The sequence below is a fragment of the Vollenhovia emeryi genome, unplaced genomic scaffold (genome assembly GCF_000949405.1).
Source record: "Vollenhovia emeryi isolate VEMERY1.0 unplaced genomic scaffold, V.emery_V1.0 DF939135.1, whole genome shotgun sequence".
NCBI classification, from domain to species: domain Eukaryota; kingdom Metazoa; phylum Arthropoda; class Insecta; order Hymenoptera; family Formicidae; genus Vollenhovia; species Vollenhovia emeryi.
Window position 1 is genome coordinate 256,080 of NW_011967231.1, and position 24,451 is coordinate 280,530.

The window sequence follows — 24,451 nt, forward strand, 5'->3', positions numbered from 1 at the left end:
CAACTCTCTGCGCGCCTAGTAACGATCGATCGATCTCGCCGCACGTTTCAATTGGGCAGTGGGTCGGCCTAAGACAGCGATTTTTAATAATTAATAACTCGCTGACTTTTGCGAAAATTGCAAAATGGTAGAGGACTTTTCGACTCAGTCTAGTCCACTCTATCCCACAATAAGTGTTGATGCGGGTATTACATAACACCCTGTATAAGCTTACATTGTATATAAGTTACTCTTGTCTCAATGTAGTAAGTCAATCTTTTTTAATTCGATAGAGGGGAATAAGAATGATTGATTTTATTTTGATATTGTCTTATTTTTATACTAAATGAGGTTGTGGGAAATTTAAACGCGTTAAGAATATTTTTGTCTCGGTAACAGAAATCCTTTCTGAGGGTGTAGTCAATGAAGCGCTCCATATAACATCTTTGGATAAATTCGAGACGGTCTTGAAAATAAGATCTCACTATGGATACACCGGGCTAATGCCCGTTTCTAACAATGCAGATTAACTTTAATCTCGGTTTAAATTACTTTGTATCTTTTTCTAAATTTTGCAATTAGAGGTCCAAAGTAAGTTCGTAGAGACGAGCACTAGTCACTAGAGGCCTCGGTGATGACGAAATTGTCACTGCCCGAGGAAACGGAAGAAACTCTTTTCTCAACGCTTGCGTTTCCAAGATAGACGCAGCCTGCCGGTACTTGGGAAAATTACCACGCATTTTTCAGCCATCCAATACCAGCATATAATATAATAATGTAGAGTTACCGAGAGAGTGAACACCAATATTCCAGTTTGACCTTTTCTCGGCGAAAGTTTAATGGAACGTTTGTATACATCGTGTCTTCTGAATTCTCAACGCCGAATATTTCCGTAACTCCTGTTAAAGCGAAAACCGCTTGCATATCGTACATCCCCGCATGTTTCTGGCACAACTGGAAGACCAGAGGGGACGCCTATTATTAAAATGGACGTAAAGGGGAATTCAAATTGGCGAAACTTTGAGCGAGAGGAGATCCATGTAATCGCCAGCGACGCGGGGACGCGTGCACGCTGACATAGCGAGAGAGCGGCGGGAGATAAAATCCGCGACGGGATCCGTGAGGGAGAGAGGAAGCGAAGTTTCTTCGGCTGACCCGACGGAACGAGCTCGCTCACGCGTCCAATTGCACAAGCCCCGCTTTCCTCGTGACATAATATTATTTAACCCAGAATAATGCCGGCGTGCCAGGCGCTTGTTGCGCAACGCGGCCGCCGCGTGCCGGTATTTCGCGAGACTTGCGGTATGTGCGTTTGGAGCCGGGGCCCATCCCCTTCCCCCTCGATTCTTTTATTATATAAACCCGCCACCGCCGGCCTCCACGCCGCGCCCCGCGGAGCGGGGGCCCCGGCGTCTCGAAGGAGAGAAAGAGGGGTCCTCCTCGCCTCCTCCCTTTCGGTATTAGGAAGTCGAGCAAGAGGCCGCGATACCGCGAGAAAACTCGCGGCCTCCTTCGCTCTGTACTCGATTGGATCGGTTTGGCTTTAATTATAGAAACCGATTTATGTAACGTGTGCGGCGGGATCGAAACTCCGAATGATTTACCACGGAAAGAAATCTTGGAATGTGCGCGGGTAAATATCATTTTTTCCCCGCTGTTTTATTGCTTATAGCAATGGAGATAAGTTGTTTCACAAAGATCTGAAGATATATCTATTTTAATTAATACTACAATTATCTCCTGATTAATTCTTATATTTTTAAAAAATTTTTTCACGCTTTATTCAAATTATATTAGGAGTCTTAAGAAAATTTAAAATGTATCAATTGTCACGAAGACTCCACGTTTAAATCTTAGAACGCAGTCGAAACTTATTGAAGAAATCTTAGAATGTGCGCGGGGAAATATCATTTTTCCCCACAGTTTCATCGCAATGGAAATAAATTAGTTTCACGAAGATCCGAAGACGTATCTATTTTAATTAATACTACAATTATTTCCTAACTAACTTTTATACTATTTAAATAACTTTTTCGTGATTTATTCAAATATATATTGGGAGTCTTAAAACAATGTGAAATAAATTTATTAAAATTAGAATATTAGGAGTCTCGAGAAAATTTAAAATTTCTCAATTGTCACGAAGACTCCGCGTTTAAATCTCATGAACACGGGTTACGTAAAAACGTTATCCCCCTTTTGTCTAGGCAGTGTTAAGATATTACAAAGCGTTTACTTAGCATACTCACGATAACGGCAGCGAGATTACGCCGCGGCGCGTTTCGCGCAAAAATCACGTAATTTCCATTGCGCTTCGGGATAATACGGATTACGTCAAACGTATCCGCGTGCTGCAGAAAGGACGATAAGCGCAAATAGCTTTCGGTAACGGGGTTGGCAAAGGGCGCGTCACGTGCTGAGTCTGATAAAAAGGGCTGCGTACCGGATAATGACGGCCCAGAGCGAGATGCTTGAGACGTCAAGTTGTCTACCCGGCGATACTCCTCAAGTAATTCCTGATATTAGCGCGTTTATTCGCGTACGGCCGAGCGACCGGCGTGATGGTAGGTCATGTCGTAGTTCTTCCAACACGGTCGGCTGTGTGTACGCGCGCGAGAAGATCGCGGATACTTCCTCGGAGCCCACGGCTGGCACGATTCCTCGGCGAACTCTCCGCTGCGCGAGCGAGCGAAAAATCAAGCGAACGCGGTTTCTCATTTATTTCGAATCAATGCTGGAGCATTAATATTTCGTTTAATTTATTTTAACGTACACGCCTCAGTGGTCGAATTGGCGAGACGCCCGCCTAGGGTGTAGGGAAGACCAGGTTCAAACCCTGGCTGAGGTAATATTTTGTCGCAATAAATTTTCTGTATTATTAAAAATGCCAGACACGTGGTCGAGGAAACACTGAGGTGGTTAATTTATTTAACTTTGCATTGTTTTTTACTTTGCATTCTGATTTCTGAAACGCACCACTTTTTGTCTGTAAATCTTGTATTTTTGCGAGTATAATCTGTGCCGGGGAAGAAGGCGCGCTAGTGAAAGGTTTGATAAGAATGCTTGAAATCACGAAATGTCATAACGCTATTAGCGTAATTAATTATTTAACTAAGAGTCATGTAACGGGCAAAATACTTGGCCTGCTGTTAGATAAACCCCGGAAGGATTGCGTTAGGTTCTCGCTGTCGCGCAAGACAAGTCACAAAACGGAGAAGAAGGAGACTGAAGAAATATCGTCGCGTTCGTTTCGGTTTCTGTCGACCCGCTGTTTAATAATATTCTTTTAGCTAACATCGGTGATCATTTCCGGTCTCTTGTGAACTCAATTAGCTAGTCTGAGCTACAACGGCTTGGATTCTTAATACCAAAACAGTTAGCGACTCCTTTTCAGGACCATTGAAAGGAGATAAAGGCATCACTTTCGTAAACGTTAATCCATCAATTTAGAATTACTCGCGTAATTTGTCAATAAATTAAGTACGGAGAAAAAGAGGGGGAGAACGAGATTCTCGTCGTTGTTGAAAAATACTTATTGATGTTCTACGCGAATATCGTTGTTCGACGATGCTAGAACTTGGTCCAAGTTCTAGTAACCAATTAACTTGTAGCTTTTATGGAATAGCTGCAAGTTGATTGGCTACACATTTCTCGGAACCAGAACTTGAACCAAGTGTTAGCATCGTCGACAAGCTCGCAGGTCGGCGGCCAGAAGACAGTGATGTTCGGGGGCGTAGAACGAAGCAACGGGAGTAGACTCGGCGGGCCGGGGAGACGAGAAAAGACGTGTCACGAGAGAGCAGAGAAGCAGAACTAGGGAGGGAAGAAAGGAGGGAGAGAAAGAGAGAGACGTGGTCGCAAATTGTCTGAATTAACCAGGCACGGGTAGAGGGGTCGCGCGGCGATAAAACTCCGAATATCGAGACCCTTAAGGCATGTGTCGACGATGCTAGAACTTGGTCCGAGTTCTAGTTTCGAGAAATGTGTGACCAATCAACTCACAGCTTTTATGGGATAGCTGCAAGTTGATTGGCTTGGACCGAGTTCCTAGCATCGTGGGCACAGGCCTTTACTGGCGGCCAGAGGTTGATTATGCTATCCGCTCCTCATTAGCATTAACTCCTCGGACCGGTGTGTGACCTTACGAGGATAAAAGACGGATTTTACGCGGACGGCCGAGCGTGTCCCATACGGGGCATTAGTATTCCAGCGGCTCCGCGTGCCTGCTTGTACGGTGCTAGTACTGGCGAGGATACGTGCACGCGTGAGCGGCGTGCCAGTGCGTAGAGCCGTGCGTGCATCGCTAACGCGATGCCGCGACTCCGTCGCGTGTGTAATTCGGCCCCTAAAGGTCGGCGCGCGGTACGAAGCGTTTCGCCAAACGGCGAGGGTCTCGCGAATTTTCCACGAGGCTTTGCGAACCGGAGACAGCGCTGGATGATTCCGGCTCGACTTTCTCACAAGTGAATAGTAAAAACAGTAAGCGGTACACTTCGCACTCTTAGTAATTCGCATTAATAAAATTCCTATAATTAATGTCGAGTTACTTCCTCGTGCAAATTACAGATTTGTCCAACGACATTGGTCGGAATTCTAATTTGTTTTTTCGCGCTCGATGAATAATAAGTTAAATTGAAAGGTGGGAGAAACCGCGCGATACGAAAGCAGGTACATCTTCACCTCCTTCGTCATTTCCTTTGTCCCTCCGATCAGGAGGAGGCATTTACTCATTGGTCACGCGTAATAATGCGAGGCGCGGGGGGAAATTTGCGTCAGAACGCGTCTCGCGAGAGTGTCGCGACCTTAAGGCGGCAAAGAGGAAAGAAAAGAATCTAGTTTATTTCGCAATAAATTCCCCCCGTTCGCGAGCCGAAGCGAGCGAGCAGCGGCGCGATGTGATTTGTGTCTCGTGCCGGCCCTAAAGGTCGAGAGCGGAGGAGAGGATGCGGTTGCGTTCTCCTTGTGCAACGTTCCTTTCTCGATTTGCGGATTCTGCGAGAATCCCCGACACGCGGGACGATCCTCCCGAGCGGGCGAGTCGTCGACGGCAGACGGAGATGACGCGACAGAGATAGGGCACGTTGGGTGACTCTGTTGACTTAAAGTCGTGCTAATACCGGCTCCCGGGCTACCGAACTTGTCGTAATTTGTGGCTGGAAGCCGATCGAGATGGTCGAGGCGAGATAATTCCGCGTATCGATACAGTTCTGCCGACAACCCGAATCGGCGCGCGGTTTATGGAGTTAATGCCACTCTAGGCACTTGGAAAAAAAAACAGCCTAATTTTAATAGTTTAATTAAGCAGGGATCCGGTAGGTTTTCCCCAGTTATTATTAGAATCCGACTGGGAAACGTCTCACTTTTAAAAAGGATTCCGGTCAGTAAAACTTAAATAGGAATTCGGCCGGATTTACTAGCCGGATTCCTTGTTGAAATACAATCTTTCAGCATCGATATAACCTGACAATCCTGACATGTGCAAATGCCTGATTTCCTAACTGGGGAACTGACCGGAAATTCTTATATTTCTCTAATAATTCAGCAAAACCAAGTTCTAAGTTAGAAAAACAGATTGGAATCCTTTCGGTTTTCATTTCTTGGGGAAATCTCATCGGAATCCAATAATAAGTGGGGATAAGATGGGGAGATTTCCACACGGGATTTTATCGTCGAAGGTTTTATGAGACTATAATGAATGGAATATAAAATCTGTATTAAGGCCTTATTGTACATATTTTGAAATGTACTCACAATTTTTTTCCAATTTTTTTTTAAATAAAATAGCGGCGTCAGAGCGTCAGCAAATGAAGCCTATTACTTTGCGCGGCCGGAAAGATTTCTCCTCCAATTTTTAACCTGAAACAAAATCGAGAAAATATCATCCTTAGACTGTTTATTGCGACAAATATTACCACGTGCCTCAAAGCCTGTGTCCACGATGCTAGAACTTGGTCCAAGGGTCCGAGCTTTGTGGAACAGTTGCAAGTTGACTGGCTACACATTTCTCGAAACTAGAACTTGGACCAAGGACACAGGCCTGATGTAAAAATAGAAGGTGAAGCATCGCGGGTGTAACGCAATTTTTGCGGCGCGTTGTTTATTGGTTCTCGCTGCATTCAACCGCAATGGTCTGCAGTTTGAAGGTTTGGGGCAAATTTCTGATTGGTGACGAGTGCGCATCCACGGGAATGTTACACCTGGTATATTCTTGCATCGTGGACACGGGCCTTCCAGTGGTCGAATTGGTGAGACGCGCCCGCCTAGAGTCTAGGGAGGTCCAGGTTCAAAGCCTCTGGCTGAGGTTATATTTCTCGCGATAAATCTCTTTAATTAGAACTTGCTAGTTGTGTCGACTATTAATTTCCTACATTGGTTAATTATTTACCGGCGACAACAAGATTCTCGAGATCGTTCTTACAGACGCGTCGTCGATCGCGTGAATAGCGACTGATAGCGCGGCCTTTTTGGCCATCTCACGCCCGGGGAATCGTTGAAATAATATTGGCATCGCGGAAATTGATTTGGGAAATGATGGTTTGAACAATTGTGTGCAAGCGCGAACGATACATTTTTAATAAATTGTGTCAATGCACTGATAACACGTATCTCGGGGTGAATAAATGTCGAAGCGGATCGAGGAGGAATTTCGCTCTGCGATCCGTTTCTCTCGCTCTTGTTAAAATGTTTAAATTTTAAATGAAAAATTAATTCCTTTGTGTAATTTCGGTTCGTGATTTTCGAATATCTAGAGACTTGTGATTTCACACGGACGTGGAAATTCCTTTGAATTCGCTCAATTTCCGCGAGGTATGCGCCCCCTCCCCCCCCCCCCCCCCCAGCACGTAATCAAAGCGATTAGACGCGAGCCTCCTGAAAGACGGCGGGGGACGAATTACTGTCGAGTTGATACTTTGCGCTAATCGGATTCGCGAGCGAATATAATCCTAAACGAACGCACGAACCGTCCCGTTAAACTCAGGCGGAAGTTGGGGCGAAAGTTGAATTTCGTCGTTCAATTTTTCGCTTGTGTTTCGTACTTGTATTCCGTTGCCGATTAAAATAGCAAATGTGTCGAGGACGCGGCATTTTGTTTCACGGTACGTCGGAAAAATCCCGATGACCGCAGGACAATTAATGTGCAATTAAAAGAACAACGCGCTGGGAAGCATCTTGGTACACCGAAATTTTCGATATGGATAAAACATAAAGCTTCGAACGAAAACAGCGGCAATTTGATGAACCCAACTGCGCGGGACGCAAGTGTCTCCAAATAATCCGGTCGATACGCGCAGACAGTTATTCCTGAGTCTCTCGCTTTGATATGACATAATTTGATCATAAATTTCACATTCGCTGTACGAAGAAATCAAATCATTGCTCTAATTTCAGCGAGCGAGCGAGCTCGCCGACTCGCCGTAGAGACGTGCGGCAAGAATACATACACTCGGTTAGGTCGAATTTATAATTCCTAACTAACAAAATTATTATTAGAGATAAACAATGCTATCCCGCCGCGTATATTTTGCTGGAGACTCGAGGCTGAATAAAATAAGAAAAAAATAGCGGCGCCGATCGAGTCGGAGTTAGAAAGAAAAATTAAGCTTCAGTTGCCACTTAGTGACTATTGCGAAGTATTTGTTATAGCGTGAGACAAGTGAGATAAGAAGAGATAACCAGTCTATAATATACTGGAGCGAGTGATCCTATTCTTTCCTATTCTTGATGTCGCCGAGAGACAGAGAGATGCCGTTGGCCGAATCTTGATCTCTTTCGTGTTTTATCTGATTGGTCGACGATTTTCTATCTCACGATTTCCACGCTGAAAAAAGAAACAATCCGGTTGCATTAATTAGAAATCTGGTAGATTCAACGAGTCGTCCGTTAGAAAATGGACAAATCAGCGTTCCTTTAGGATTCGCTAGACGTGCAGTGAAGTCTATCAAAGTTCTGGTTATGAAATATCGAGTCCTATCGCGGTGACTAGGAAATTCTGTTCGGTTCAACCAAAATACATTCCTATCGTACGTGTCTTGTCGATACGAGAGCACTTTTATCAGTGCATCTCACTCGTGTGGGGTGAAACAGAAAATCGTTGACCGACCAGAGAAAGAGACAGGAGATTCATCTCTTTCTCAGCTACGTAGAACAATAGGACCGCTCGCCCGGTGAGTTACACAGTACGTTATAGGGCGATAACGTTGGTGATAACGAAGCTGTATCCGCGAAGTATAATAATGATTAATTTATGCGATGGGGATTTAAATTAATTTCGCATGGCCGGGAAACGGCACCGGGCGAGCGCGAGACCGATGAAATCCGGGCGAGAGCGCGTTAGCATGCACAAGCTCCCCGGGGCCTTTGAAACGAGCGAAGGAACGGTCTTGCAATTACGCGTTGACGCAACAGTGCGAGGGGCGCACCGCGCGCTCCGGGTACTCGCTTTCTCTCATCTTCCGAACGCTCGAGCGCGGCCGGAGCTGGCTGGATCTATCGAACGGGGACGGAACGAAGGACCTTGATCCTTCTCCTCGCGACACCTTCTCGCGGACCCTTTCCCTTCCCTTCTCCCGTCCATTGTGTTCTCTTTTTCCTGCCCGCTCGTCACTCGAGGCGCGCGACGGCGCGCGAACGTCGCGCGGGTTTTTCTCGCGGGCCGCGCGGAGAGATGCGTTACGTAAGGCGGGGTTAACAGCGAAATTCTCGGTTTCCACAGCCCGGTGAACCGGCACCGAGTCGAATGCACACCGGGATATGCGTGCAGACATTGCAACGCGCCCGTTTCTGCGGTCGCGCGCCAGTCGCCGAGGAGGGAAACAAAAAAAGGAGAACGGCGCTGCAAAACCGCACCGGCGCGGCGCTTCCGGAGAGCCGTATGTTTTACGTCTTGTTTGCGGCATGTTCATTTTTCTCGGAGAAAGAAAAGGGGCCGAAGCGCGGGTGTCCTCGACGACCTCGGTCGCGGTTCCGGCGAGATTTCTTTTCGTCGCGACGCGACTTTTGCGGAGTACTTGAACAGGATTCCATCCTTCTCCGCAAATATCTTTCAATTTCGAACGCGACGGTCCACGAGATCGAGATGAAAAGCGTGGACCGAAGTGAAATCTCCGAGGCTTCGTTTAGTTGACTCTTTTTTTCCCCCCCGGTTTCATCTCGAAAGGATCTTTCATCTCCGTTATTAAATTTCGGCGTTCCATCGGACCTCGACCAGTCGCATTTGCCGTAGGAATTGACCGATCGCGGTTGACACTTAATCGGCCGATTAAATTAATCGGCGACGGTGGAACCGGCCGTGACTCCTTGTGTTTCTTCCATTAGGGATGCACGAGATAGATCGGGCGCGGGTCGCGGGACACGCGGGACACCTGATTGTCTGTCCATCGCAAACGGGGCACAGGCAGCACACGTAACAGGCACGCCGAACGTGTACCGGATGGATCGCGCCGTGTTCCAAGTATTACAAGAGCGATCTCCTGCGTGTCGGGACTGCCGATGCGACGAGGGGCCGTGCGCGGCCTCTTCCTCCGTGTGCCGCCATCGCCACCAGAAACGCCCAGGGTGTGGCGCCCAAACCTGGTGGACGACCTTAGACGCGACCACCAAGCTGGCGAAAAAAAACCGCGGCCGCCGATCCCACCTCCGGAATCGGCAAACATCCGAGCGAAAGTCTGATCTACAATGTGCTCTTTGCGACTAGAAACATTCAGTTTTATTTAATAATTACTTAAAGTTTTTAAAAGTAATCTTTCAAATCTAAGAGTGTACTTAAAGAAGTTAAAAGTTTACTTAGAACAAACTTTTAGTCAATAAATACGTTTAAAAATTTTGTGCAAGTTGATGAATTGTACATTATACAGGGTGTTACGGATAAGGTGTCCATCCGCTCGTATACAGGTAGAGCGGGTTAAACTGAAAAGAAAAGTTATGTGCCATTTTGTAAAATTCCCAATAGTTGTCGAGTAATTAATTAAAACGCGTGAGCGAATAGGCGCGAGGAAAGCGTTTTCCAGTGCGTCGCTCCACCTTCCGCTACTAGACGCCCACCGTTGCTACGAGACCAAACAAATAAGGCGCTCGCCGAGTACGGCCTTAGAACATATAGACATGGAAGAGGAATAGGGACTTGAAATGTGTCCGGAGGAAGCGAGAAAGAAAATCGTAGTGGAGGAAGCGAGAAAGAAAATCGTAGCTCTCTCTCGTGAGTTACTGCTCGAAAGTGCGCATGCGCGCCAACTCACACACACACACCGATGCTTGTGTGCAGCAAATGGCGCGCATGCGCACTTTCGAGCAGTAACTCACGAGAGAGAGGCACTACGATTTTCTTTCTCACTTCCTCCGGACATATTTTTCTCTCGAAAACAATAGGCATTCCTCTTCCATGTCTATATGTTCTAAGAGTACGGCCTACTGCTTCTCCGTGCGCTTATTCGTCCAGATGTTTTCATTCATCGCTCGCAAACTATTGCGAATTTTACAAAATGGTACATAACTTTCCTTTTCAGTTTAACCCGCTCTACCTGTATACGAGCGGATGGACACCTTATCCGTAACACCCTGTATATTGTACTCTCGTGTGTTGTCGATAAATTTTTGAAGCGTTTTGATTTGCTTACATCCCTTGGGAAAATATACCTTAGAACACCTCAAAATTATACTTTAGAACAATAAGAAATATGAAACGTCAATTTGGACACTAAACTTTCATTTAAACTAAAAACTTTAAGAATTTAAAAGAAAACTTTAAGAACTGTGAAAAGCAAGTAATATAATTTACAATACCACGTGCGATTTTCTTCTTACGAGAAAGTGCTATGCCGCGCGGCCCTCTAGCGGTAATTTCGACAGGCTTGGCTATCTAAAAAATTACTCTAAAACTTCTTAAGTAAACTTTTAACCTCTTTAAGTACACTCTTGGATTTGAAAGATTACTTTTGAAAACTTTAATTTCATTTAAAGTAAATTTTTCCAAGGGACAAAATAGAATGTTTCCAGAAGCAAAGAGCACATCGTAGATCGGGCCGAAAGGACGAGAGCTATTCTCGTCACTCCACTTGTTATTGATTGTCGATCGAGCCGCAGGTCGCGCGGCGCTGCTTCAGCGATTTACATTTCGAACAGTCGCGTGCCTTTTTAAAGTGTTCAGCATATCTCTACCTGGATCAGGCAGATCAACCGTTGTAAAGCCTTGGTCCAAGTTCTAGCATCGCGGACACAGGCCTTAACTGACACTCAGCAAATTTATACAGGAGAACCGAAACTGGCTTCCACTTTTATAAGTTTCTTTATAATATTATTATAATAGTTTTGTTTGCTCGAAAATACTTTATGAAAAAAATAATAAAATAAACCATTAGAGCGTTCATTTGAGATGAAAATCTTAAAACCGATAATTTTGTAGTCACGACAGTTTACTTCTCGGGTACAGATACGTTTCGATGCCTGACATTAATCAATCGATCATGCCATAAAATAGAATCTCATTGATAGTATACACGTATACTATAATAACAACATTCCGCCCCACTTTTCAAACCTCGGGATCAATTCTGTATCTCACACCATAGTAAAAATGCTAAAAGTGAATAGCTTGGTCTCGTTTTAATCGTCCCCTTAGAAAGAGACGAAGTCGCTCACTCTTTTAGCATTTTCGCTATACTGTAAGACACAGAATCGACCCCCTTAATTCGAACAGAATAAATAACAATTTCAATAAACAATCTTTCCTCGACTCTCCAACGTATTCACCTTCCGAGATTGTTAAAATTACTCGGAGACACGATCGCTATGCGTGTCATTGAAAGATAAAAAGCTTGAATTTGGCAGGTGGAAACAACTTCAGACTTCTCGTGGCGTGAGTTTCTAACAGGTCATCCCAAAGTGATTTGAAACACGACAATTAGCGGGCAATCGGCGTACGCTCGCGACTCCGCCCCGGAGTTCGTTTCGGTCGCGTAGGCGAGCGGGTAGACAAGCTTCACGTCGCTACGCAACGGCCGGCGTGTCCTGTAAGTGTATCGTCGAGTACGTAACAGGAAGTAACGCGGCGCGAATATTAACGAGCGGGCGCGCACCACGAAAGCGTTTACGGCTCGCTCTCCGCGCGCCTTCGCGTTTTGCAACACGTGCAATATGCGCGCGCGCGCGCGCGCGTCCGACGCCTCGCGCCACCGTCAACCTCGGCGCTGTTTCGCGGAACGGACGCGGACAATGCGCGCTGCGCCTCGCGAATCCCGAAGTCGCGAAAATTACAAGCTTTACAGGCGGGAGATGAATGTAAAGGAACTCTACATTCGAGAAGACAGTAGTCGTTTTACAAAATAAGAAATGTACATCCTAGTCGCCTTACTTGCCACTTTGGAGTCTGGGATAAAATATTTTGTATACTTCAAAGCAATATAATAGTGTTTTTAAAAGAAATGACCGCAATAGCATGTCTAAAACTTGAATGGCACGGGAGGTACACAGAGCCCGCGTCAGACTGCAGGTTGAAATTAAAATTAGATTGAAATTTGACCGGAGTAAAGTTCACTAATTTCAAGCCTGGTGAATTTTACTCCGACTGGTCAAATTTTAATCTAATCCGAATCTCGATCCGTAGTCTGATACGGGCTTAACGGTAGAAGGGTTTTCCAGTTTCGTGTTTGCGACGTTTGTACAATCAGGAGAAATATCCAGATAATAAAATAAATCTTTAATCCTAAACTCTTAGCAAGCTAGTACAATATCTTTCCAGGTAGAAGGCATCGCAGTGTCTAAATCGTTTACTCTCCATCACACTTGCGAGAGAAATGAGACGTGACTGCCATATGAAAAAAAATAAGAAAAGGATATAATTGGCGCGCACATTATTTTCACATTGAACTCACGTTGTTTCTTATGTGCAATTATTACGTGCAACGCGCCATGGATTTACACTTGGGGTCTAAGCGCGCTGTTCCTCAGCTGCGCTTAAATTTGTCTTGAAAGGGCGGCAGGTCGAAGATCCTGGCTGTGCCGAGGAGAACGAGTACTGGAAACGAAATTACGTTGAGTAACTTCGGCCGATACGGAGCCCCGCGTTAAATAAAATTGTCGCGCGAAGCGCGGACACGCTCCTCGACGTTGTTCCGCTCTTTGCAAAGCCGGAACAAAGCCGGCGATACGCGCGACACGCTTGCCGACCGTAAACCGACGTACCAGAGGCGACCGAGTACATCGCTGCCTTCCCTGCTTGCTTCTGGTACTGTTTCGAGTGATGGCAGACGTACAAACCTGCGGCGACGAGGCCGCCACCGCTCAACAGTCTGCACTCGAGACAATCGCGGTTCCTGTTGCTGATCATACTGTTCACCGTGTGCACGTTCGTCATGTCTCGATCTTGGACCGCGGTTCACGAGGCTGCCCCGCGCATACGGCGAAGCGAGTCTTCGAAGAGGTTAGGAGAGCCGGCCTTGCGACGTTTTGCCGACCGTGCATAGGACACTTGTCGATTGCTCGGCCATTGATGCACTTATACACCTAGTAAGGAAACCGGTACACCTGTCGTGCGACAAATCTCTTGAGCGCGTTGATTGGCTGCGGGAAAGAAAACTAGGGATTCGCGAACTTTTCTTTTCTACAGCCATTGGCTGTGTTCTGCCGAAGTTAGCTAAGAATAAGCGCTTTATGCTGATTGGATAGATCTAGAAGAATAGCTCTATTTCAGCACAGATCTGAAAGTATAATCCAATGAACGCAAAGCGCTTAGCAAGCGCAAACTTCTGCTGGACACAGGCAATCAACACATTTGCTGATTCAGATTGAAATTTGACCAATCGACCCGCGGCTTTTCCGTAATCGGTGCAAATTGATTGGCTACGCATTTCTCGAAACTAGAACTTGGACCAAGTTCTAGCATCGTGGATACAGGCCTTAAGACACATAAGAATTGACCAATCATAGCTTGCGTTCGTTTTCTCCCACTGGGAGCATAAACTATACTGAAAGTCTATAATTTACGTAACGTAAACTATAGAGTTTCAGTATAGTTTATGCTCCCGGTGGGAGAAAACGAGCGCAGGCATAGTCGACTATTCATACGACTACAACTTTACGACTTCTATGTAGACGAGGCTTTAAAGCCTCCGCTACAATGATTCTCGGTTCTGTCTACAATGGTCGTAGTCGTAAGAATAATCGACTGCGATTGGTCAATTCAGTCAGACGCATAAGAATTGACCAATCGCAGTCGATTATTCTTACGACTACGACCATTGTAGACAGAACCGAGAATCAATGGCCACGTTCAGCAGACACAACTGTTGAGTGAGCGCTCAGTGATTTCTTAATATGATTGGCTGGATCTAAAAGTATTAACCAATCATACTGAGCGCTCACTCAACAGTTGTGTCTGCTGAACGCGACCATTGTAGCGGAGGCTTAAAGCCTCGTCTACATAGAAGTCGAAAAGTCGTAGTCGTAAGAATAGTCGACCATGATTGGTCAATTCTTATGTTGAGACTCTAAAATTGACCAATCATAGTCGACTATTCTTAAGCCCGTATCAGACTACGGATTGGGATTGGGATTAGATTGAAATTTAACCAATCACAGTAAAGTTTACTAATCTCAAGTTCAGTAACTTTTACTCTGATTGGTCAAATTTCAATCTAATCCCAATCTCAATCCGTAGTCTGATACGGGCTTAACGACTACGACTTTACGACTTCTATGTGGACGAGGCTTTAGGGAGCGCAACACAGCCGGAAGTCACGTGTGCGGGACCGCAGCGCGAGACATGCCGACTAGCTAGCTTCCGGCACGTACGCCGTTCTCTTCCTCTTCGTTCTACGTATCACTGAGCGCGTTGCTCGCCGATAGTTTAATTTGGAAGACTGAGATATAAGCACGAAAGGGAGGATTACGGACAATTACGCGCGGTAATAATGGCGGCGACAATGAGGTGTCTTATGAAATTCAACGTGGGGCTGGCAAGCAATTCTCTTCTCAGGAATAGCTTTCTGAACTGTACGTAATATTCGACTTAACCTCACATCTCTTGCACCCGCAGCGACACGAATATCGCTCGCGTTACACAGACTAACGTCGCGAACTAATTGCCATTACAAATACGTCCAAATATCTTCTGCATTCTTTCAATAAAGCTGAAAAGCAGTGAAGACTGGTTTATGCAATGCCGTAAACTTATACCGGAATCGATAAAAATTTACCAATTAAAGTTAACCATTTTCTTTACTTTTAATGGCGATTGGACAATGTTTACAGACTCCGGTATAATTTAACAGTTACGGCCTCGCATAAACCAGTTTTTACTCACGTTGAAGCACCTGCTGCGGCAACTTGACCGGCCACAGCCATAATCTTCAGTCAATCATTCTTTGGAAGATACGTCACGTTGTATATTCGAACCACAGACAATATAGGCCTGTTCTTTATTACTGCACTACTGAACTAGTGCAATAAGTTAAAATGAAACAAATAGATTACCTCTCATTCCAACTCATTGCACCAGTGTGCACTAGTTCAGGAGTGCAGCAATAAAGAACAGACCCTATATCTAGAGGTTCACGTGGAAAAGGACAAACTCTATTTTGTGCTAAATCGTTCTCTCTTTTTCGCATGTGAACAAGAGAGAACGAAACGGCATGAAACAGAGTTTGTCCTTTTCTACGTGAACCTCCACTCCCACTGATCAAATAAAGGCAAACGCTCGGTCCAGATATATCATCTATAATTCGAACAGAATCCAGCAAGAACGTAATAAAATATCAACAAGTACTCGCGTGTTTGGGACGACGAGTATTTTTTGTACTACTTATTGATGCGCGCACTTTTTATCTTGCAGCTTGCAGATTTTTATATTCAGACAGAAGCCTGGGTCTGCAGGGCTACGAAAACGCGCGACTGAACTTCCGCAATCAGTTTCTAAACGTGGAGACCACATTCCGCAACAAGATGGAGGAAGTGTGCAACGCGGACTCGAGTATGATCTTCACCGAGGACCTCAAGTCCATGCTGCACCTGGCCCAGAAGAAGCCCGAGGACATTGAGCTGCTGATCAAGATGCTGACGAAGTTCAACAGCCAGGCCAAGGAGATGAGATTCGGCACCTTCATCTTCGGCCCCGTGGTGATGCGCACCTTCTTCTATCTGGACGAGCCGGATCTCGCGTACACGGCTTTCAAGGATCCCAAGTTCGAGAGTTTCTTCGATCAGTTGATCAGTTATCAGATTCTCCTGACCTTGTTGTACAAGCATGGAAAGTACGCGGAGATGAGAGACGTGTACGACACAATTAAGACGAGGCAAGCGGACGGATATCCCAGGAATTCGTTAATATTAGTCATGGGCGCCTGTTACAAGGAGGTAATACCTTTGCGGGAGCGATTAGAGTGTTAATACCCGGCCACCTTTGCCTAATTATTCTTAATGCTTCCCAGAATACACCGGAGACCTTCGAGTACAGCTTAAATCTCTGGAAGGAATTGAACGAAAAGGGCTACGAAATCATGCGCAGAGCCACCACGTTTCTAGCAGCTCTCGCGATTAAGCAGAACGCGCCTCACATAGCCATAGAAATCTTAAGTACGTTAAAAGAGGTACGATATATCCACATAAGATGCCTGAAGGTCGTGGCTTACACAGATCTGGACAGGTTTACCGAGATAGTGCCCATAATCAGAGCGTCGTTGGAGCACGACAGGCCGAATGCTACCAAAGAAACTTATTTCAAAGACGTGGTACGTGTCCAACTGTAGTCATCGCTTAGCGGCGTAATACGTCTGTATCGTATTTTGTCTGCATTATTGTGTTTTCAGATTGAGAAGCTGGAACAAGCTATGATTAAGGCGGACATCCCCGAGGACTTTGAGCTGTACAAGTTGATTGCTTTATTGAAACAGGAAGATCACATCTTGCCGGATGTAAGTTTGGCCAAGGCGTCACTTCTATATTCCTCGTTAATTATTATTGCTGATTCATTGGGTGCTTTCCAGCAACGTACACAGACGCGGTGTATCTTTGTTGCTTGCCATCACTAGACAAGGATGAAATGGTTCTCTGCGTTTGGGCCATCGCACACAAAATTGCACAGCTACATATGTATAGCATAAAAACCGTCTGAATTAGTCTGAAACAATGAGCATCGAGCACTGAATCGCCATATTGATTCACGTAACACGCTTATTGGTCTAGACGGTCTTACGTTGCGCGTATGCGATTGTGCAATTTTGCGTGCGATGGCCCTGTCGACGTATAATACATAGACCGCGCGTTTGGCTGAAGTGGTGTCCAAACTTTAGAAAGAGACAACCGACTAAGTGCTCGCCCTCTCGTTTCCCTCGCTATTTATTGGACAAAGATGAGGCGACGACGCAACGGTCAGCTATCTCGTTCTAAAGTTTGTACATGATCTCAACACGGGAGAGGTAGGGAACGTCCTGCGTCAATCTTGTGTCTCTTGCTGGAAGGCACCCATCGTCGATTGCCTGCCGGAAATTCGTTCTATTCCTTGCGTTCTTTGCGTACGACGAATTTCCACGTGCATGCGAGATCGACCTAATGAATCAAGTGTATTAATCCAATATCTGTTAGACTAAAGGATTGAGTGACGATCTTATTTTTTTGCAGAGTCTGGAAGACAGTATTTGTGCGGAGATAAAGATCGATAGAATGAGAACGAGGAGATTCGGCAATGATATGCAATTGCAAAACAATTTCCAATCGCAAAGCAGTTTCCCACGACAGCGACCGTTTAATAATTTTCGTAACAGTAGGCCAGCGGTGCGAGATCTTTTGTAAGTAAGTCTCTAGAGATGTGTCCGTACGGAAGCTGTAGAACGTGTCTCGATATAACTCGATGCTGCTGATGTAATTTATCCGAGACAGGTTTAAGATTGAACTAATAAATAAACGTAATGTTTTTCTCGACCGATGGACGAAACATCATATTTGTTCTTAACAAATTAATAATTAATGCACCTTCTTCGACGCACCTTTCGGCAAGATGATGCACTTTTCAACAAGAGACTTGTAAAACGGCTCCATTTAATTTTGACTTATACAATTTTACATGGAAAAAGTACACCACGTACTCTTTACGATAAGCCATAATAAAATTGTCTGATCCACGTAAGCTGCGAGATTTTGTTACCTCAGAGATCGCCGAGTTCTCTCTCGTTGCGAAATAACCATTGTGACATGGCTTCGGAGGTTTTGAATTGCGATTTCATCACCGATATCAGCGACAGTACCCACCGATCGTTAATTGGAGTGCAGTGCTTGTCTCTGTAAACAAAATGCACATCACAACACTCAACAGTTGGAACACGGACGCGATTGGCCGCATTCAGCGCACACAACAGTTGAAGGGTCTCTTCTCTGATCAACACGTGTATGTCATATATGAACAAAATAGCTACTTTTTTACAATTCGTGGCTGACAATGGCCTAAATATTAATATTGTTGATAATCTTATTCAACCGTTGCCCGAGAATGATCTTCGCGTAAGACAACGTCGAGCTGCAAAACCTCGAAATGAGGAATACTTTGAATTAACAATTCCAACATACACACGGACGATCAATTCAGGGAACACTTTCGAACGTCTCGAGTAATTCGCAACATGTGGGAGCGCTTCGGATCGTAGACCGTTCAGCGCGTAAATCCACAACTGTAGTGCGCGCTGAATGCGGCCATTGATACAACGTCTCCACAGTACCGACCTGGATAAAAGGGCCGCGACGAGATTAGCCCAGCTCTCGGCATTGCCGGGATACGTGAACATATTTTTCTGAGCTCGTCTGAGGCCCTCCTTCGTGCCGAAGTGGCTGTACGCCGACGCGCAGGCGACGTATACGCCGTCGGTCATGGACGTATTTCTGCTTAGCGTCAGCGCCGTTACCGCGCATTTACGGAAGACTTCCAGATTTTCGCCCAGCAGCAAAACTCGAACGAGACGCACCCAGTATCTGACATCGTCTAAAACACCAACGTATTCGTTGTAAGGGACAAGCTTGCTAGTGTCTGCCGTTTAACATGTGACAACGTCGGTCTTACTAGGATGCCTGAATATAGCTTTGACAAGTATTCGAGCAGCTTGAGCGAGATTTCCTTGGATAGCTTGATAGTACGCCGACAGCGTGACGACATGGTAACCGTATTCGTGATGGTTCTCGTACGATTTCAATTCGTTGAGTACCAAGGAAGTCAGATTGACGTCGTCGTGCAAAATCCCCAACGCGGCAGTCGCTAAGAAACCGGTTACAGTAGGCGGTTCTATTTGTATACACTGGAACAGCAGAGTCTTGACGGCGTCCGCCCCTTGGAACATGTAGGCAATCGCGGCCATCGCGCACAGGATGTTCCCTTTATCCGCGCTGGTGTCCGCCAGCCAGTGCAAAGCTGCTTCGTACGTGCTGTACGATTCTTCGTACTGCTTGGCTAAATATACATAAAACACTTTCTTTTACTATCGTCAGAATTACATGTCTATCCGCGTGTAAGTTTAAGTATCTAATGTCTAAAGTTTTCATGACCCCGTGTGAGAATGGTTGGGCCCGGTTTCGTCATCGTCGCTTAACTCTAAGCTTAGTTTAATTCGCTCTTTGTCCCTTTCCGACTGTTACTTTAGAAAGAGACTAAAACTGAACTAAAATTCAGCGACGCTTGGCGAAACCACAGGTCTTACAGTCGACGGTTTTAATCTCAGTTTTAGAAGAAAGTGAGACTAGAGAATCGAACATTGCGAGTAAAGGAGCACGAAATGAATGATGATACATTTCGGGAATTTATACATCAATAAGATAATTTTTAGGATTTCCATACCTTTGAACAAGGACAGTGCTAGATGGCACTGAGAATTGAAATTGGCACATTTCACTTGTCTGCACAATGCCACCGCTTCCTCGTATCTTCCGATTTGAATCAGGATGCGTGCTAAGTTTACAGATATCATGTTTCTTTCTTCGTCCTCGCTCAGTTTTAAGGCCGTGGCGAATTGCTTAGCCGCTGTGTTGTACAATTTCAATCGTTCCAATAACAAACCATGGGTATTCAAGGCGTAAACATCGTGCGGCTCGCGTTCTGAAAAAATATATCGAAATCTGCTTTAAAGTATACGAAAGAAGTTACGTGAAGCCGATCATGTTACGCGCTAACCTGTGTACCAAGTGAGAACATCAGACGCTGCAGGTATCGCGTGCATGTTCTCGATCACGTAAACGAACAGTGGGTCTTTCTTCATCGCAGGATTTAGGAGAGAAGTAAGCACCCAGTGAGCATAGCCTAAAGCCGCTTGACTGTGATAACCCAGTTGCGTCGAATGCCGGAAAAGGTCCATCGCTTCCTTCCTCAGAGTCTTCTCCGCGATCAATCCTTGTCCGACCCAGCTATTCACGTAACTAGGGTCCGCACGTTGCGCCCGAGAAAATGCTTCGTTCGCTTTGTAGATATCTCCTGCGTGTCAAACGGTTGTTGTGCAAAGAGTGCGTGTAATTTCAGTGAAAGTTAAAAAAGCTATTATCATCGAGTACCTAACTGCAAGTATAACGTTCCCAAATTGCTCCAAGCTACCGCGTTGTTCGACTCCCTGTCGATCGCCATGATGAAACAATGTTGAGCCAGGGCGTAATTTTTCACGTACACCGACATACAAACGATGCCCAGAATATTCCAATTTAGCCACGACTGCGGGCAGAGTTTGACGGCATGTTTCGCGGCCGCGTAACACTTGGTCGCTATGTCGTTCTTATTGGCTGTAGAATCGCGATTTAGCTGCGTCGAGTAACAGCACGCCAAATCGTGCCACAACGTTGCAGAATTTTGTATGGATATTGCCCGACAAAAACATCTGCAAATAAGACGATTTGTACGTGAAATTGGATTTTAAATTGTAAAAATGATCCAAAATGAAATCTCACAATTTTCATATGGATTTGATACGTGCGGTCTGCCGCGTATCAATAATTACGTTCAACCGATACTAGCCTTGTCTTCTACCGAGAGCATATTATAAGATAATTCAATTCTCAATCAATTTAATCCTTCGGTCGCCAGTGTATTAAAATATCAAGTTAAATAATAAATCGACCTCGAGGAAATTTCCCTGCCAGCTGAGGTAGATTTATTATTCAATTCAATTCTCCTTTTTACCTTATTGCCAACATGAGTATCTCGTCTCCTTTGATATTCATATATTTCTCGGCACTGTCGCACTTCATTAATGCGGACTTGATCGTTAAATAGCAATACTTTTCCGGCAGAGTGACTACTCTGTAGCACACGTCGCCCAGCAATTTCCAATTGCAAAGCAGATCGCTACGTATTGTAATAACATCTATCAGGCTGTCTGCTGCCTGTTGTAGATTTTCCCTCGCGCGACACAGAAAGTGCTTCGCGACGTTTTCCCTCGCCAGACCCAAACACGCCTGTGCCAGGCCTTTTAACGCGAGAATATGCTGTTTGTTGTTCTGCAATATACCCTCGAAGTCTTCCTTGGCTTCTTTATGCTGGCCAATGAGCTGGGGAGGAGATTTTACAGATATCACGTCGTCGACATTTTCAGAAATTCACCGCTTACCAGTTTGATATTCGCGAGTTGTATTATGGGATACAAGGATCCTGGGCTCAGCTGTAGCACGCGCTGATACGACTTCAGTGCGGACGTGTGAGCGCCACGTACCAAGTACGCATCCGCCAGAGATTCCCAGCTGTGACTGTACAAGGCGCAAACTTATGATAAAGAACATCACAGCGCTCCATAGCGCAACGGAGTAATAGCGAGTCATATTATACTTGTCGTTAGGATCGGCTCTGATCACGTGCTGCAACGCCGTGATGGCCTGCCCCGCGTCACCCTGATCCAAGTAATGCAGGCCCAGCTGGAGCCAGGCCCACTTCGGCCCGGTACCCTGCATGGTTACCCTTTGTAACAGCTGTATATTGGCGTTCTAAGCAACGGTAACGTAACATTAATTCAATTGGGATCGTCGCGGGCAAATTTGCGTTGCAGAAGACGGGAAAACGCATGCGTGTGACGCTCACGGTATTCTTGAGGAGACGATAAGCCGTGCTCAATCCGATGCCGGCCTCCTCGGAGTTCGGGTTGATTTGCAGCGCGGCGTGGTAGCACCTTCTCGAACGTTCTATGTCGTTGTTGTGCTCGCGGTAATAGTGTCCCAGGTAAACCATGCATTCCCAATTGTTGCGATCCGCTTGGACGCCGTTTAAGAACGCCATCAGACTGTGGTTGTAGTCTCCCATGTCCCAATATATTTTACCGAACAGCAGCCAAGCTTCGGCATTGTCCAAAGCCAGCTCGAGAGCGTTGATAGCTTCCTCGTACCGTTTGTGCCTTCTCAAGTGCAACGCTTTGAGAATAAAAGCTTGATGCTTAGTCTCGTCCTGAGATTCCAAGTTATTCAATATAGCAGTAGCGTCCGGCTCGTCCAGCAGTATATTTATACGCGCGTGTATCACTTGCAATTGTACGGAAGGCTCGATGCTTAGCAGCTGAGTAGCAATGAGTTATATATATTAATAAATATCGAGGGGAAAATTTATAATCGTTTGTGTCAAGCCTCACCTCTTCGCACATGCAACGAGCTTCCTCCAACTTTTGCTTGCTACTGCTTCTACTTATAGCTTCAAGCAGCCTGAGCTTGACTCCACATTGAAATTTGTCCTTCAAACGGAGTTTCATCGACTGCAGCGCTTTCCTCGAAGCATTCTCGGTCTCCTCCCAACAGTAGAGCTTGTAATACACTTGGCTCAGCATCAGCCAAGCGTAAAACGACTGGGCATTCAGCGAGACCACTTGTTTCAAGCAATCGCGCGAGTCAATTAACTCGTCCGCCCTCTTCAAATACGTCGCCTTCGCGACGAGCGCAGCCTCGGAGTTTGCGTTCAGCTCGAAAAGTGACTCATAAAACTGAGTTACGTCGATCTCGAGCTCGGTCTCGCACGACGCAGCCTCTTCGTAGTAAACACGGCACAACCATTCTATTGTACAAACGGATTAATTGTATTAGCAATTAACAAGGTGTTAAAAACCCGAGTAAGAACAGAGAGACAACCTACCTAGAGGACAAGCGTCCTGTGGGAATTGAACGTGCATGCCTTGGGCGGCTGCCAACAGTTTCGTAAATTTACGCGAATCGTACAGCATCTTCAAATATCTCCTGTAGTACTCCTGTCTGTTCACCAGGTCCGCATCTTTGATCACAGACGCCAACACATCCTCGTAAAGCTCCTGATGCTTGTTTATCCTGTCGCTGGGATACTCGGATAAAACCCACGCCAGGGTCTTGTCGATCAAGTTTATCTTCTCTTTGGTGGAGACCTCTCGCAGCGTGCTCAGTGTACTCAGCGTCTCGGCCAGTATGTCGTCGTTCTTGATGCGCAAAACAATCTCGGAGATCTTATCCACGAAATGCGTGAATTTGGGCGAGTCACTGAAATAAACAGACGTGAACGTCCCTGATCTCGGAGCGGTTTCAAGTGTCGTTGGAATCGCGACAGCCTACCTGTCCAACTGCAACAGCTTGCAATAGGCTAGCGCCAGCTTCCCCCAGTTGTCGTGATCCTGCGGCGCCTTCTCGTAGTGCGCCGCCAGGCCCTGCCAAGCCAGCGGATTGTTCGGCTGCACCTCCACGGCCTTTTGGAGGACCAGGGACACCTGCGACTTGAATTCCTCCACCTCTTGCATGGAACGGGCCAGCAGGACCAGCGCCGCGTAATTGCTCTTATCCTTCTTCAGGACCTTCTTACACTTTTTCATAACTTCCAGATATTCATTCTGTTTGAAGAACTCGCGGGCTTCCTTTAGCAAGACCTTGACGTCGTCTGACATGTTTTGCCTCCTTAATGAGATAAATGTTAATGTACACTTGGCAAATCCTTCGCCTTCGATATTTCGCGGTCATAACGGTTGGTTGATATTTAATTTCACAATTTAGTGACCGTGGCGATGTCTTACCTTGTCTTTAATTCAATGCTACGAAATTTTTTTAAGAGCAACTACAAATGCTCCATGTGAACAACAATCAAGCTCATTTAAAGTAACGGGAGACGTTCAGCAACTCATTGGCCGCGTTCAGCAGAAACAGCTGCTTCGTAGCTATTGTGAAACCCTTGAATCTGATTGGAGTACGCTGTTAATTATGGCAGGATCTAAGAGCATACTCCAATCCACGATCTTATACACAGGTCGAGACACTCCTATACCGGCTACATGCTTTCAAGTGTGCTCAAAGTGACGCCAATATGGCGGTCAGCTCAGGCCTAAACTGCCTAAAGGTGCAATCCTGATTGGCTACAGCTGTCAACTTTTCCCCCCACTACGTCGAAAAGTCACGTAAAATTGCATCTTTAGGCCTGAGCTGACCGCCATATTGGCGTCATTTCGAGCACGTTTTATTCCACGAGTGTCCCGATCTGTGTATAAAGCCTGCTGCAGACGATGCTATTTTTCCTGCTGGATTGCTTGCGATTTAA

The 24,451-nt window shown here is 45.8% G+C and overlaps 3 protein-coding genes across 6 annotated transcripts; 1 reads left to right on the plus strand and 2 right to left on the minus strand.

Annotated features, from left to right (window-relative positions):
• Positions 1–5,599: 5,599 nt before the first annotated feature.
• LOC105567685 lies at positions 5,600–13,678 on the minus strand. Of its 4 annotated transcripts, none has more exons than XR_001009379.1 (3): positions 13,156–13,678; positions 12,846–12,988; positions 5,600–5,835 (listed from the first exon to the last, which is right to left on the minus strand). XR_001009379.1 is itself a non-coding variant. In XM_012022749.1 (3 exons), the coding sequence occupies exons 1-2, from the start codon at positions 13,325–13,327 to the stop codon at positions 12,918–12,920; spliced, it is 243 nt and encodes an 80-aa protein (XP_011878139.1). In that variant the 5' UTR covers positions 13,328–13,678; the 3' UTR covers positions 12,648–12,778; positions 12,871–12,917. The 4 variants fall into 4 exon arrangements, 2 of the variants coding, with proteins under 2 accessions (XP_011878139.1, XP_011878138.1); XR_001009378.1 differs by lacking the exon at positions 5,600–5,835 and adding an exon at positions 12,648–12,778; XM_012022749.1 differs by lacking the exon at positions 5,600–5,835 and adding an exon at positions 12,648–12,778 and having other exon boundaries at positions 12,871–12,988.
• Positions 13,679–14,737: 1,059 nt separating this feature from the next.
• Positions 14,738–17,899, plus strand: LOC105567686 (pentatricopeptide repeat-containing protein 2, mitochondrial-like). The gene is made up of 5 exons (XM_012022750.1): positions 14,738–14,964; positions 15,803–16,323; positions 16,398–16,697; positions 16,776–16,880; positions 17,587–17,899. The coding sequence occupies exons 1-5, from the start codon at positions 14,883–14,885 to the stop codon at positions 17,755–17,757; spliced, it is 1,179 nt and encodes a 392-aa protein (XP_011878140.1). The 5' UTR covers positions 14,738–14,882; the 3' UTR covers positions 17,758–17,899.
• An 87-nt stretch (positions 17,900–17,986) lies between these two features.
• LOC105567688 (tetratricopeptide repeat protein 37) lies at positions 17,987–24,136 on the minus strand. The gene is made up of 14 exons (XM_012022751.1): positions 23,934–24,136; positions 23,482–23,817; positions 23,036–23,409; positions 22,542–22,957; positions 22,001–22,468; positions 21,752–21,906; positions 21,537–21,672; positions 21,110–21,477; positions 20,491–20,807; positions 20,117–20,413; positions 19,784–20,041; positions 19,016–19,399; positions 18,682–18,937; positions 17,987–18,243 (listed from the first exon to the last, which is right to left on the minus strand). Exons 2-14 carry the CDS (start codon positions 23,805–23,807, stop codon positions 18,111–18,113), a joined length of 3,888 nt encoding a protein of 1,295 aa, XP_011878141.1. The 5' UTR covers positions 23,808–23,817; positions 23,934–24,136; the 3' UTR covers positions 17,987–18,110.
• Between the last annotated feature and the right edge of the window lie 315 nt (positions 24,137–24,451).

Coding starts and splice junctions, on each gene's coding strand:
- LOC105567686 (XM_012022750.1), top strand. CDS start 14,883: ATGGCGGCGACAATGAGGTGTCTTATGAAATTCAACGTGGGGCTGGCA. Junction 14,965..15,802: donor CAGGAATAGCTTTCTGAACT/GTACGTAATATT, acceptor TTTATCTTGCAG/CTTGCAGATTTTTATATTCA. Junction 16,881..17,586: donor AAGATCACATCTTGCCGGAT/GTAAGTTTGGCC, acceptor ATTTTTTTGCAG/AGTCTGGAAGACAGTATTTG.
- LOC105567685 (XM_012022749.1), bottom strand. CDS start 13,327: ATGACGAACGTGCACACGGTGAACAGTATGATCAGCAACAGGAACCGC. Junction 12,989..13,155: donor GATGTACTCGGTCGCCTCTG/GTACGTCGGTTT, acceptor TTTCGTTTCCAG/TACTCGTTCTCCTCGGCACA.
- LOC105567688 (XM_012022751.1), bottom strand. CDS start 23,807: ATGTCAGACGACGTCAAGGTCTTGCTAAAGGAAGCCCGCGAGTTCTTC. Junction 23,410..23,481: donor AAGCTGTTGCAGTTGGACAG/GTAGGCTGTCGC, acceptor TGTTTATTTCAG/TGACTCGCCCAAATTCACGC. Junction 18,938..19,015: donor AGCTATATTCAGGCATCCTA/GTAAGACCGACG, acceptor TTGGTGTTTTAG/ACGATGTCAGATACTGGGTG.